The sequence below is a fragment of the Acanthisitta chloris genome, unplaced genomic scaffold (assembly GCF_000695815.1).
Source record: "Acanthisitta chloris isolate BGI_N310 unplaced genomic scaffold, ASM69581v1 scaffold3110, whole genome shotgun sequence".
Classification (NCBI taxonomy): domain Eukaryota; kingdom Metazoa; phylum Chordata; class Aves; order Passeriformes; family Acanthisittidae; genus Acanthisitta; species Acanthisitta chloris.
Window position 1 is genome coordinate 35,589 of NW_008650893.1, and position 13,402 is coordinate 48,990.

Here is a 13,402-nt window from a genome sequence, read left to right on the forward strand (position 1 = left end):
ATGGCTTGCATGGTTAAAAGAAACAGAGATGACAAAAAAGTTTCTAGATTTCCTGACTTCTGTAGCATCAGCCTATACTGAAGGCTCCTGGTAATAAGAAGTTTGCTTGGATGGGAGCTGTAGTGATCTGGTGACCACCCAAAGCACATGTAGTGAGTGAGGAAGGTCCAAACTTTGGGAAGAAAGGTTTAACCCACAACTCCTGCAGACATATCTAAACGCACAGGTGATTTTATGGGTTTGATAACATCCAGCAGTTTGCTTCCTATAGCAAGAGGTAGGTGCTTTTAAGTTGGTTTAGATTACAATGTTGGTGGGACAGCAATCACCAAGTTCCTACCTGGCTTTCTAATCCATGTAACCCACTAAAGCAACACTGGATGGAAATTGTCTTCCTTCAGCTATTTTCTGCTTCAAAGCAGCTCTAAAAATTCAGGTTTTGGATTGTGTCTATCCAGAACTGTTTTTTGCAGTGAACTCTGGTGCAGAGATTCACAGACCTGGAAGCTAATTACATTTCTGTACACGGTCCTTCACCGTGTTTTTCTCATCTCAGTATATTCAGCTGACAAAAGATAAGTTCTAGAAAAGCCTTACTTACTTTATAGGGTAGGAGGAAAGACTGCCATAAGAGAATCGTGGGTGGAGCAGCAGGTCAGCAAACAATACTGTAAATTGTATAGATTGAACCTGCAAGTGTTATTTGCAACAAAATGTCAGTTTTGGCCCAAAGTATTTACTGCTTTGTGGGATCACTACACAGCTGGCAAAACAGCATCTCTTCCACGCACTTCACAATGCAACAGCAGAGGGTGTTGCAGATCAGGTCTAAGGTGCCCTGAGGAGAACGATGTAGGATTTCTTACAGAGCACTTGGGTATTTTGTATTTTTATGGCTGATTCTGTTAAGGTTGTTTTGTTGTGTCTTTTTTTTTTTTTTAAGCATTAGCACCAACTCAGAAATAAATTGAGAATAATTATGTTTGGAGAAAAAACCTCCAAACATATGAATGTATGAAAAGAGTAGGAGAGAGTTAACACAAGAAAACTGTTTTCTTTCTACTCTTCCTTGTCAATAAGTGAATGGGAAAGATAAAAGTTTAATCTGCATAGGGAATACTGAAGGAAAGTGGTGAATTTTCAGACATGACACAAGACCAGTCTTACACATGAAATCCCAGAGGAAATCACTGTCCTGAAACAGGTGATCAAATTTTCACCAGATACTGGAATATATACAGAGGAGAGAAAGATTAACCAGCACCTAATGACTCTGGGAGATTGCTTATTTCCCACCTGACAATTTCTGATGAAAATCAAACCCTGCATGCTGTTTATTAGATTCCTCCATTGTAAGAGAAGTGAAAATCTGTGGTGCACAGAACAGCTGAGGAAGTCCTATAGATTTCCAAAGAAAAGTCTGCTGATCGCAGAGAGAGCATATCCTTCTATTGATCCCCGGCCTCCCTCTCATCTAACATCCCTATGGGGAAACCTTGGAGATCAAATTGTGCAAACCTTTAAGATGACTTCCACATACTACAGACATAGAAATTTTTATTTTTTAATTTATAAAGAAAAGAGAAATAACTGATTGAAAACCAGACACTGCTGTCATGTCAGTACCATACCATACTCCCCCTATGTCTACTATTGAGCAAAATTGCTCCATGGCTGGATATAGCACCATAAGGAGGTTACACTCCCACCTTCCAACTATCTGCCTTAACTGCCTTATTGCAAGCAGATAACAACCCACCGAAATCGTGTTCAGAGAAGGAATGCCACACTTTCCCTGCAGTATCCCTATCGTTGCTAAACACGAAATCTTCAAAGATTGTTTTGGTGGACAGTGGTGCATAAGTCCTGGTTATGGACAGAAACCCATAATTTCTCCAAAGGGACTGATTACTATAATAGCTAGTCTCAGTCAAAAGGCAGCCATCAGCTGCACGCATTACAAACAACATTCAATCTTTGTTCCATGTGCTTTTAATATACAACTTGGTACAAAACACACATATTAATGGCTGTAGGCATTTTGCACTGACATGAATGCAACCATGTCACCAAGCAAGAATTATTACCCCTGCCTGGTTCATACAATGTTGATGGCCCAGTCAAACATAAGCAGGAAATCAGCTCTGCTGGAATGACATGCACAGCCCTCCAGAAGCATCATATTTATTTTTAGGCATAGGCCACAAGACTGCCTTTCAAAGAAGTCAGTGATAAATAAGCATTGGGAGGGATGGACTGATGCAGAGAAGAGAGAACCCTTTCAGATTGACTGTGAGGTGCAAATTAAGGAGTAGATTGATTGCTCTTTGTTTTCATTTCTCTACTCATGTCTTCTAAGTCTTTTTCCACACATTCTTTGTACTTAAAGTGCTGTAAATACGAATTCTTATTTGTACTTTACCTAAACGCAGTTTAACTGAAGGTTCATTTCATTTCAACTCTTAGTCAAGGGCTGAGGGAAAATAAACATCTTGGTACTGGAGAATCTCCAAAGTTTCCAACTCCCAAACCATTTTTGAAGGTTTAGTTAGGTAGATATTGCTGACACCGTTTTGAGAATTTTGACCATATTATTTGAGAGCTGAGTATGACAGAATTAATAGAAAAAGCCACTCCAGTGGTAAATGCAAAGCTTCTGGCATGTGGCAAGATCACTGGAGCAGCAAGTGCTTGCTCAGGAATGAAAACCACACAGTAACAGTAAAAATAAAAGCAGAATGTATGACCTTCCCCATCAATCAGATCTTCTCCCTAAAAGGAAGATAAATCTCTTAATTGACTAAACAAGACAGAAACATGTACCTTTCAGCAGCCATGCAGATTTTGCCAAAGTTTCTGTACAGAATAGCATTTTAATGGAAGAAGTTACCTGGGTTTTTGTAGATGCTAAGCACATCCTTGAAATAATGAGGTAAGAATCTTTCTAATAAAAGCAGCACATCCTCCAACTCCTCCAGAATGCCCACAAGCAGAAAATTTTCATTAACGTTCAGCTTTGCTCTTTCAAGGGCCCATTCACCAGGCTCCCTGTATGAAATTGATGGAGGCAAAGAGATGGAAGAGGGGGGGAAAAAAGAGTTTAAACAAATAAATGTTGGTTTGGCATATAAAAACACAATCACATTAAAAGGAGGCTAATCACTATGTGAAAGTACTCCATTCTGAAGACACCTTCTGCCGAGTTGTTTACAAGCTCAAACTTGCGAACTCCTGACTTTCAGCTCAGAAGCACAACCTGTTTAATGGGAGGAATGACTGCCCTGGGTGATGAAAGGTGCTCAGGGGGTGGTGTCCCTGAACCACATCAGGAGAACTGCTGCGAGCAACCACTGCCTGCTGTTACCCAGTGAATCCTACACAGGATACTACTGGTTTGTTCTCCACCTTGTCCTTTGTTTTAACTTCTGCCAAAGTTTTCATGAGCTTCCCTTTCCCTGCCATTACCACTGACTGCTCTGCAGCTTTGATACAGGATTTGCATTTGTTTGTCCTGACTGATACTGGTTTTGAAGATCAGTTTAGGGTTCTTCTATCTTTTCTCCTAGTGGGAGAAGCTGGCAGGATTCTAGTATATCTTTATGCTTTTCTCATAGTTTCCCAGAAGTACAATTTGGTTAGACAAGCACATGAATCCTAAATGCTTTATGCTAATTCCTATTAGTTATGTCCTGGGAGCAGCAGTCATCACTCATATTGATAGGGGATATAATGCCAGTGCCTCAAATGAAAGGAAATCAGCTTTTTTTACAGGGTTCAGCTGGTATGATGAACACCTGAGTCACATGTGACACTACCTGAGAGTGGTTGGAAATCACACCTCTTCCCTGATTCCATTAGCCTACTGTGAACTCTGTGTAATAGTCAGTTTTTCTTGGAAGCTCTTTCAGTGACATGTGGAAAAGCTTATTGCTTTACATTTCTACTGGAGTAGTCCTGGAGCAGGTTTTTCATGCTCTACCACTTTCTGTGTACTGATCCATTTTCTGGAAGAGCAAAGTGTCCTAAAACAAACACTATGAGCCTCCCGTTTGGAGCTCCTTGTGAGACTAAGAATTAGCTGAAGGAAGCAAGGGCATACATAATAGGAGACAGATCTATAGCAAGCTACAAAATAGTACTTCAATATGCTGCTTGGGAACCCCACAGAGATACCTTGTGAAAGTATTCAGGTATGTGACTTGTTAATGGGACTACTCATGCACACAAGTTAAATGTGCAACCATAAGCACTTGCAAATGAGGCCAAAATATGTTAAGGAAAAAAACCCATAATGAAAATGAAGTTAATGAATCTGTTTTGTTTCTTAAGCATAAGGATTTTACAAAAAAGATACTCAGAAACTAAGACATAAAAAGGGACACATTTTCACTGGTTATTACTGCTACAAAAAGTATGGCTTTTGAAAGAAGTTTGGAAAAATGTGCAGTTGTTTCATTATGGAGAAGCCTGAGCAATAAAGAAACACCTCGAATTTCAACAAACCTAGTAAAGAACATGATGGGACCAACAATACAAAAGTATTTAAACAAATTTAAAATAAAAGTATTTAAAATGATTTACATATTATTCCATAAAAGTTTACTATTGTATCAGTAATACAGCAAAATGAGAATGGCATACACAGACAGGTTAAAAATGAGCTAGCTTAATTACAGCAGTAGAAGGCTGCACTTTACATAGTTTTAAGCATGATTACTGTTTCTTACATGGACACAGAACCCTGGAATTTCTTATGTGTAGACATGATATGAGCATGTGAGCAGAGCAAAAGCATGTATTACAAAATTGTGGTGCAGATAAAATGATTAATGAGCACATATGGTCACTGTCACTCTCACCTTGCCAACTCAGAAAAAAATTCCACATAAATACATATAGATTTGATGAAGTATTCATGTTATAAATCAAGAAAAAAGGACAGTGCTACATTTGCATTACCCTCCTTACTCCAAAATATATGCATGCAGCTACCCCATACAACACCACATTGCACTTACATTTTTCTCTTGTACTTCAAATAACTGTTGCCTCTTTATTACCAATTTCTGACAAAATGTTGGCATTAGCTATTGCTGAACAAATTGGAATACCTTGCATATATTTACCTGCATCTTGGATGCTGTCCACAGAAATATGGTATGATGTAAAATAACCTGGGATTGGAACATTCAGGGTAGTTTTCCAGGATACATACATTAATGTCCTGTGGGAGAGGAAAGAAAAAAAATACCACATTTTCCTTTCTCTATTAACAACAGCTTTCTTTATCTCATGGTTTTTGCAGTCATTTCAGGGTCAAAAAACTGTGCTGAGACCAAATATCTTTAAAGTAATCTATTGGTCAATTTATCTACTTCTAAGTATCATTAAAAAATTTCAGGAGGGAAAAAAAGTTGTTTTGTCCTAAAATGTAAAAAACCACCTTTTTTTTCCCTTGCTGCAAATCCCACAATTATTATATTGGGATTACTGTATGATTCAAAGTGGAACATGTGGATCAACTTTCATATTAAGCAATATTTAAAATACTAAAGAGATTATTTTCAGGCTTTTCTTTATTCTAAGCACACTCTGGAGGAAACCTGAAGTAGCCAGAACAAATAAAATGGAGACAACATTTATTTTCTTTTTTTAAAAATAAATCTGCTGCATTCAAGGACTGCAATGAACAAACATCAGCTGTGATTTGCACAGCTTACTTGAGATAAGAACACGCATCACTTTTGATTACAATTCTGTAAATTCCTCAGATGTTCAGAACTGAGCCTATTGTACAAACCCCCAGTGAGAAAAGGGCTTATTAGAAAGTATTTATCATTTTCATGCAATATCGTTCATCTAATTAGAAGCTATTTATCATTTTTCAAAGACTAGGCAAAGCTACTGAACCCTGAGGAACAAGCACAATAATCAACATACGTGCAGCGGGATTGAATTCCAATATCCTTATCTTGCAAGCAGACCCACTGACTCCAGAGACGTACAGGGCAAAATCAAAAGTGCAAGACAACAAAAGCGAAGATAGAAGGATCTCATCTTTGCAGAATCAATCTTCATTGATATTTAGACATGCACTTTTCATAATGCAATAGGCTTGATACGCATCAGTATCAAACCAACTACTAAACAGATCCATATTTCATCAAGTAAATAAAATGCGATAAAGAACATTTCACAAGACAGACATGCTGGGCAGTGTGGAAGACATGGAGACCAACCTCTGCTTTCCCAGGGCAGTGCAAGATACAGGTCTCCAACCATAGCACCTGCATCTGAGACCTCATCAGAGAAAAGCTCTTCCTACAGCTTCAGCTCTCGTACTTAGCTTCATTAGTGTCACATTTGGGTCTGTAAACCTTTTAAAGTACATTCCTGTTTCCTACTCTCTTTCACACTTATGTAAATCAGATATTATAAGCACATCAGAAGATCCCAGGCTGGGAAGTAAATCACATAGTGAGGAACCATTAAAGAAAACAACATAAAAATTGCCAACTGGGATACAAACAACCAATTTTCCTTGCTCCCCACAGTATATTCAAGGCTTGCCTTAAATATGTACCAGAAGATTTATGGTCAAGACCTGAAGTTTGACATTCAAGGCTCTGAGCTCAAACTAACCAATCCCCCCATTCTCGACACTATGAAGACTACTAAGAAATCTACTGGTGGGACACTGCACTGACAGTGTGTCCCTCCTATCATCCCAATACATGTTTTTTAATATGAGTCAAAAATTTCAGTTCTTTAAAGGCTTAATGTGCCTTGACTAGAGACAACACCAGAGATGTTTTCAGTTATATATATTTTTGGTTTCCATACGAAGCTACAGAGACCTGCAAAGAATTAATAAACTGCTTGAATTTTAAAAAAGCTTTACAAAGATCTAATACTTTAAATTATGTCCAAGCCAGCTTGCACTTGACTGATAGATTAACTGAAAGGCAGAAACACCTACATGAGATATAAAAATCATTAGTAATGCCCAACTGAGAACCATTCCTCTTTTCTCATTCTCATACAGGTGAACAGATATTAAATCTCAACAAAGGAACTTATCATTTCTTTGCAAGAATAATGAATATACAAGTCAGAAAACATTCTTGGAGATAAGTAGCAATACCTGATGCAAAAGTGTAACTGGGACCTTCTTGCCATTCTGAAAACAGTATTTGATTAATATGGCTGGAGAAACTTCTGCACAATAAGAGCACCGTAAATTCACGTGAAAAATCCTGAAAATTTAACAACTGAACAGCTGGTACTAACTTAAAAAGAGATTTTTGTTTTTCCTTTTTAGGGTAAACTGATGTAGGATCACTGAAACAGCTGGGCTGGCACCAATCTAATCCTATCCCCTCCTTGTTGATGCACTCAAGGTTTAAGATAAAGGCCAGGTATGCTTTCATACGAACCTACAATCTTTGCCACAAAACAACATGCATTTCATGTTCCTGATATGAGAAGCACCAGGTTTTCTCTGCAGAAAAAGCACTGCCCATTTCCAGCCTTCATTTACCACCACTGCTGTGATCTGTAGTACAGCTGCTGGAGTGTCCCGATGCATTTGAAGCACCTGCTTGACTTTCCTATTTTACTCTATTCACAATCTGTGAAATAAATCACCAGCCACTCTCCATCCCTCAGAGGAGACTTTATTTGATAATTATGCAGCTCCATGTTTTCAAACAAAAAGTGAGTGAAAATAAGGTCAGCCTGAGGTGTGCTAATCATTATAAAACTTAAACACACCTACAGGAAGATGCTCTTTGGTGCCAGTGACATTTACAGGAATTTCTGGGTTTCTTTCTGAGTATGGAAAGCCATGGTGAAACAACATTATTCTAGGCAGTGTTACTCTGCTATCCTAAGCAACGTTTCCCAGTAAGAGCATGTTTTTCCAGCAGGACACAGATCTTTCAGGGCAGAAATATTTTTATGTGAGACAAAAATTTGCAAGGTGACTGATGACAGCTTTGCTCATTTAAATCACTCAAGGAGCCTTGTAAAAGAATTATTCTAACACAGCCAGGAAAGATATAGAAGGAAACACACAGAGCTACTTTGATCATGATCCTTCACAATAAAGAAAGAGGTATTTTACTTTATTCCTCAGCTCCTGGCTGTAATCCATATTGCTCACAGCCCACTGGGCTTCTGCCTTCAGCAGGGCAATGGGACACCTGGGAATCAGCCCTGATGCTCTAAGTAACAGAAACCATCTTTAGAATCATAGAATCATCAAGGTTGGAGGAGACCTCTAAGATCATCAAGTCCAATCATTAACCTGCCACTCTGCTGTAACCTCTAAATCCTAAACCATATCCTCCATAAAAATACAGTATTTTCATTTTAAAGAGTACTATGGTTTTCTTTTAACTATTTTGCCTGAAAAGGTAAGTTGGTAATGTCTACTTCTGTAAAATTGTCTTTCATATAAAGATCACAACATGCTCTAATCCATTAATCTGTTGACAAGTCAGACTACTGATCTATCAGAAATATATCAAAGGTCTGTTTTAATAGTAAACAGTTTTATTTGCCATAGTGAGCTCATACATGCTATAAGAGGAAGTTAGAATATGCTGTCATGGAATCACTGAATCATCAAGTTTGGAAGAGACCTTTAAGATCATCTAGTCCAACTGTCAACATTGTACCACCATAATCACCCCTAAATCATATCCCCAAGTGCCTCTTGAACACTTCTAGAGATGGTGACCCCATCACCTCCCTAGGTAACTTATGTTAACAATGCTTAACTCCTCTTTCAGTGAAATTTTTTTTCTAATATCTAATCTGAACCTCCTCTGATGCTATGTAAGGCCATTTCTTTGCATCCTTTCGCCCCACCTCACTAAACCTCCTTTCGAGTCGTTGTAGAGAGTGAAGTGATACAAAATTCCCTTTGAAATTTTAATGCCATCACAAAAAGAGTAAACTTTAAAGTATTTTTTTTTGTACAACAATAAGTAATTTACTTAATGTCTTCAACTCATGGCAAATACTGTACCATATGAAAAAGATGTGAGCTTAGATTTCAAAGTTTTGTTTTTTTTTCCACCTAACACAAAATCATAAGAGTATGGGGGAAATAAGAGCTTTTTTTTTCCAGTAGAAGGAACACCCAAGTTAGATTAAAAAAAGAAAAAAAATCATTCTTGGGCTTCAAAGCATTCTCTATGTCTTGATCCTCTGTGTCTCAACCAAAAATTACAGAAATGCCAGCTTCTGCCATGGATGCAGTGCAATTCTTAGTAATCCTGACAATTTAAAATACGGAATCATAACTCAAATGCATATATGCCTTGCAAATATTTTTCCATTAATCATCTGTTAATCTATGGGGAACCATAAAAACATCCTTTCTCTCACAATCAAAAAGAAAAATACACATTATCTTTCTACATCCTGATCTTGTGGGACACTGCAACTTATGTGAAACCAGGAGATGCTGCCTACAACCTGGACAGAGTGCATGGTCCTTATGTCAGTCTGAAGGTTGCAGATGTGGGTGGAGGTGTGTCATGAACGTTACAGAGGAAGCAGTGACCTAAATAAATACCTTTCAAGTTTCCATAAAAGGAAATGAAATAAAATGATGTGGAAAACCAGTGACTGAGCCCAGTCTACAGTGACCTCTCCTGCTTACAAGGCTGTTCTTCATACTCCACAACAGTCAGCAGTGCAGTCTACTCCTCACTGTTGCCAGCCAAAGAAAATTCTTCTGCTCTCCTGAGAGCCACCAAGAATGCTCTCGCGGCTTGTAAAATGTTTTCTCACATACTTTCTTGGTGTTTGTAAAGAGGTCAAACTGACCGTTACATCCTGAGGACACAGTTGCATCATATGAACCAAAAAACCCCATGCTGATAAAACCCATAATCCCCTGCTTTCTCTGACCCCAGCTATGGAGCTCTGGGTGGACATAGATTGATGAAGAAGAAAATGTAAACATGACAGCACAGGAAAGGGTTTGTGAGTGTAAATATGACATGAAAGAAGGAAAGGCAAAACTTCCTACTTTGTAAGGCTGCAGAAAGACATTGAAAAGTCAAGATACTGTTGTACCTTGTACAATTTGGCATGAAGGTTTCCAACCATAAATATAAGATGACTTACTATATCCCAGGAGCACAAATTATTTACATACTTTTACAGAATATGAGCTACAATGCAAGCTATGTAACCCTAATTAGAGAGGGTGTCACTTCACCAGGTGGTATTTAATGTTTCTATTCAATTTCAATCAAGCATTTGGATAGCTAGAGCCACACAGCAGCTCTAGTGCCCCATCCTTCTTTGCTGGTGCAGTAACGTCTTTCCCCTTCCTAAATACGTTATCCCAGAGGCTCTACTATCGTCACTGGTAGGCTCAGTCTCGGCCACTTGGCCAGCAGCAGGACCATCTTGGAGCCAGCTGGCACAAACTCCACTGGACATAGGGGAAGCTTGTAGCAGATTCTCACAGAGCCCACCCCTGTAGCCCCTCCATGTACAACCCCCTTCCCAAACTTGCCATGCTTAATTCCTACTTTCTTCTTTTTTGACAAACTCTTTTGACTGGTCTAATTTGCCAGACTTTTCTGCCAACAATGCATTCAGCTCTTCTTTCTGGCACCTTAGGAAGTGAAGCAGCAGCTAACAAAACAGGATCTTCTGCTAACCATCTACATTTTCATTAAGTGCAGACATAAGTTATTAATACATATACAATTTTTTGCTGGCATTAACACAGCAAAGGTGATGAACTATGGCCACAATGCTACTATTTAGATGTGACAAACATTAAACACATTTGTAGGTGCCTATTTTCTGACTTAAAATGATGTACAACATTGAGAAAATATGTAGGTGGATTTATTTCTCTCTACTCTGTTACCAGAAATCATATTAGCAATTTGTCAAAGATCAGTTTTACCAAATGGAATGGAATCAGTTCATAGTTATAAGCAGACACCTTGTCATAACTTTCTTTTCCATTGCTTTTCTATTTTTCATCTTGAATCATCTTAGTATGGGAAATATATTAAAAAAACTAAAAAGAAATTATGCCCAAAAAAGGGAGAGTGCCTGACAGCTGGAAGAAGTGTATAAGCACTAAATAACCATCCTGTTACAGAGGGCACAGATCCAGGAAAGACCAAAAATACAGAGCATTATGCTGTAATCAAGAGTGAATCCCAGTGGCAACTAACAGCAGGGAGACAGTACATCTGATAATTCTGTTTACTAACACCTCTTTGTAAAAGAACCTGGAAAATCAGTCTGCTTGGATGATGACTTTTAATAAAATCAATTAGAGATGACATATATTCAATTCTGCAAATGCTGAGCAGGAAATACCCCTTTCAATAGGCCTTTGATTCAGTCACTAAAAATGTGATAAACACAGTCCTTTGTTCCTAAATTCTTGTTCTCAGTGCAAAAAAACCCACCCCAAAACCCCAAACATATAAGATAGGCTGATTAAGGATAGGAAGCTAAGGACAGGAATAAAATAGCTAGTTTTCTTAATGCAATGAGATACAGAGTAGGGTTGTACAGCATCTGTGCTGAGACAACTCTTGAGAAAAACAAAGAAGGGTTAACAGTGAAGTAGCAAATTTTTCAGGGAATATTAATGAGAGCAGATAAGAAATCTGACCTTGAGGAGATATAGAAAGACTCTGTAATGCTGACTAGGCAACAAAATGCTGAAAGACATTCAGTGCTGGTAAAACCTTGCAACAGGATACTCTGAATGATGAAGATGTAACTGGATTGAAAAAACCCCAAACAACAAATCACCAAAAGAATAATAAAAAAATAAAATATATTCATAGAAGAAAAGTCTATCGAGGGCTGTTAAACAGAGATATGAAAGCAATATCTGGCTCAGGAAATTGTAAGCTGAAGGATGCCAGAAGTTGGGAGGACACAACTCTTTGGAGCCTGCCCCCAGCTTGGGCTGGCTTCCCCAGCTGGGCTGCATGGTGCTTGTGCCTCAAGAAGGGCTTAAAGCAGAAAGTTCACACCTCCACATATAACACAATATAATTTGCACATATATCAAGAGAGTTAAATGTTTCAAAATATTGCTTCATTGCTACAATACAGGAGAACCTATTTTAATTATGAGACATTTCTGTAGTTCACATTTTTCTCACTTTTTTTTTTCCCAGGTCAAATGTTCTTACTCTTTTAAAGCTTGAGTGCATACACAGAAATTATACACTGAAGATTTTAGCCCAAACCTCAAAAACAATTGTACTAATAGAAACATATTTAAGCTCTATGAATGTCACAACATCTTGAAGCTAGCATTACACTGGGTTTAGTAGAGGCCCACAAAAATTAGTTTTAACAATATAAAAGTTTAAAGAGGGTTATTAAAACAAGTATTAGAGTTCTGAATGCTGAAGATATCATCAGAGAGAAGAAATCCGTGAGCCAAAAGGAAATTGATTTCATTAACAATATACATTGCTTTCATATATCCCAACATGGCAAAGGCAAAACAAACACTAGAGATCATTCCATTTTTACATATATTTTACAGAACGTCATGTGGCAAGAATTTGGGAGGAAGACACTTGCTTTCTTCAGTATAAATCTTTGAAATGAAAGAGTATAAATATGGAGAAGGGATGATATGCCACATGAATCTAAAAAAACTATTGCAGGCTTCAGGAAAGAGGTATATTTTTAAATATTGAGCTTCTCTCATCAGCAGATTTTCTTTCACTAAAGAAAATGAACACTGGCTAGATGATGCATGTTTTATTTCAATGTACAGCTCAGTTACAGCTTAGACTATCTGCTGTTGTAAATTCCAGTGATACAATTCTCTTCTGCCGAGAGATGTATCCAACAGCTCATGACAGGTTCCTGAAATAATCCACTGACATCAAGTACACTGTCTAGCAAAAAAAGAAGAAACCTGCTGCTGACCTCTCCATTAAAAAAGAGAAAATACAAGATGATTATCAGCCAGTACAGGTTATACATTTATTTGGTTTTGACCATTTTTTTAAGTTAGATGATGAATCTCAAACAGCACAGTACTGACTTTTAAGAAAGTTAAGTTACTCATAGCATCAAAGTTTAAATATCTTTTATGTCCCTACCAAATTTGTGGTGGCACTTTACCACAAACCTCTTGAAGGGTTAGATAAAAGCTAGAAGTTTGAGTTTTGAGCTAATTCTGCTTTCTAATCAATCTTCTGCCCGTCGCCAACTGACTTGGAATCTCTCCATCTCTCAGGGCTGAAATGCAAAAGGAACTGCAGAGCAGAGAAGAAAGTCACACTGCTTCTGCACGTGGCTTCCCTGCTGCTGCAACTGGGGATGGTTTCTGGTCTGCTGCCCCTATCTAATTTCCTTAGTTAAAATCTTCCCC

At 38.0% G+C, this 13,402-nt stretch overlaps 1 protein-coding gene across 1 annotated transcript in view; it reads right to left on the reverse strand.

Moving 5' to 3' along the window:
• UST (uronyl-2-sulfotransferase) overlaps positions 1 to 13,402 on the reverse strand; it is a gene marked incomplete at its 5' end in the record, with an annotated part of 73,674 nt that overhangs the window by 24,840 nt on the left and 35,432 nt on the right. Inside the window, 2 exons of the mRNA XM_009070558.1 lie at positions 2,891 to 3,048; positions 5,127 to 5,224. Coding sequence (XP_009068806.1) covers positions 2,891 to 3,048; positions 5,127 to 5,224 — 256 coding nt within the window. The remainder of the gene's footprint in view (positions 1 to 2,890; positions 3,049 to 5,126; positions 5,225 to 13,402) is intronic.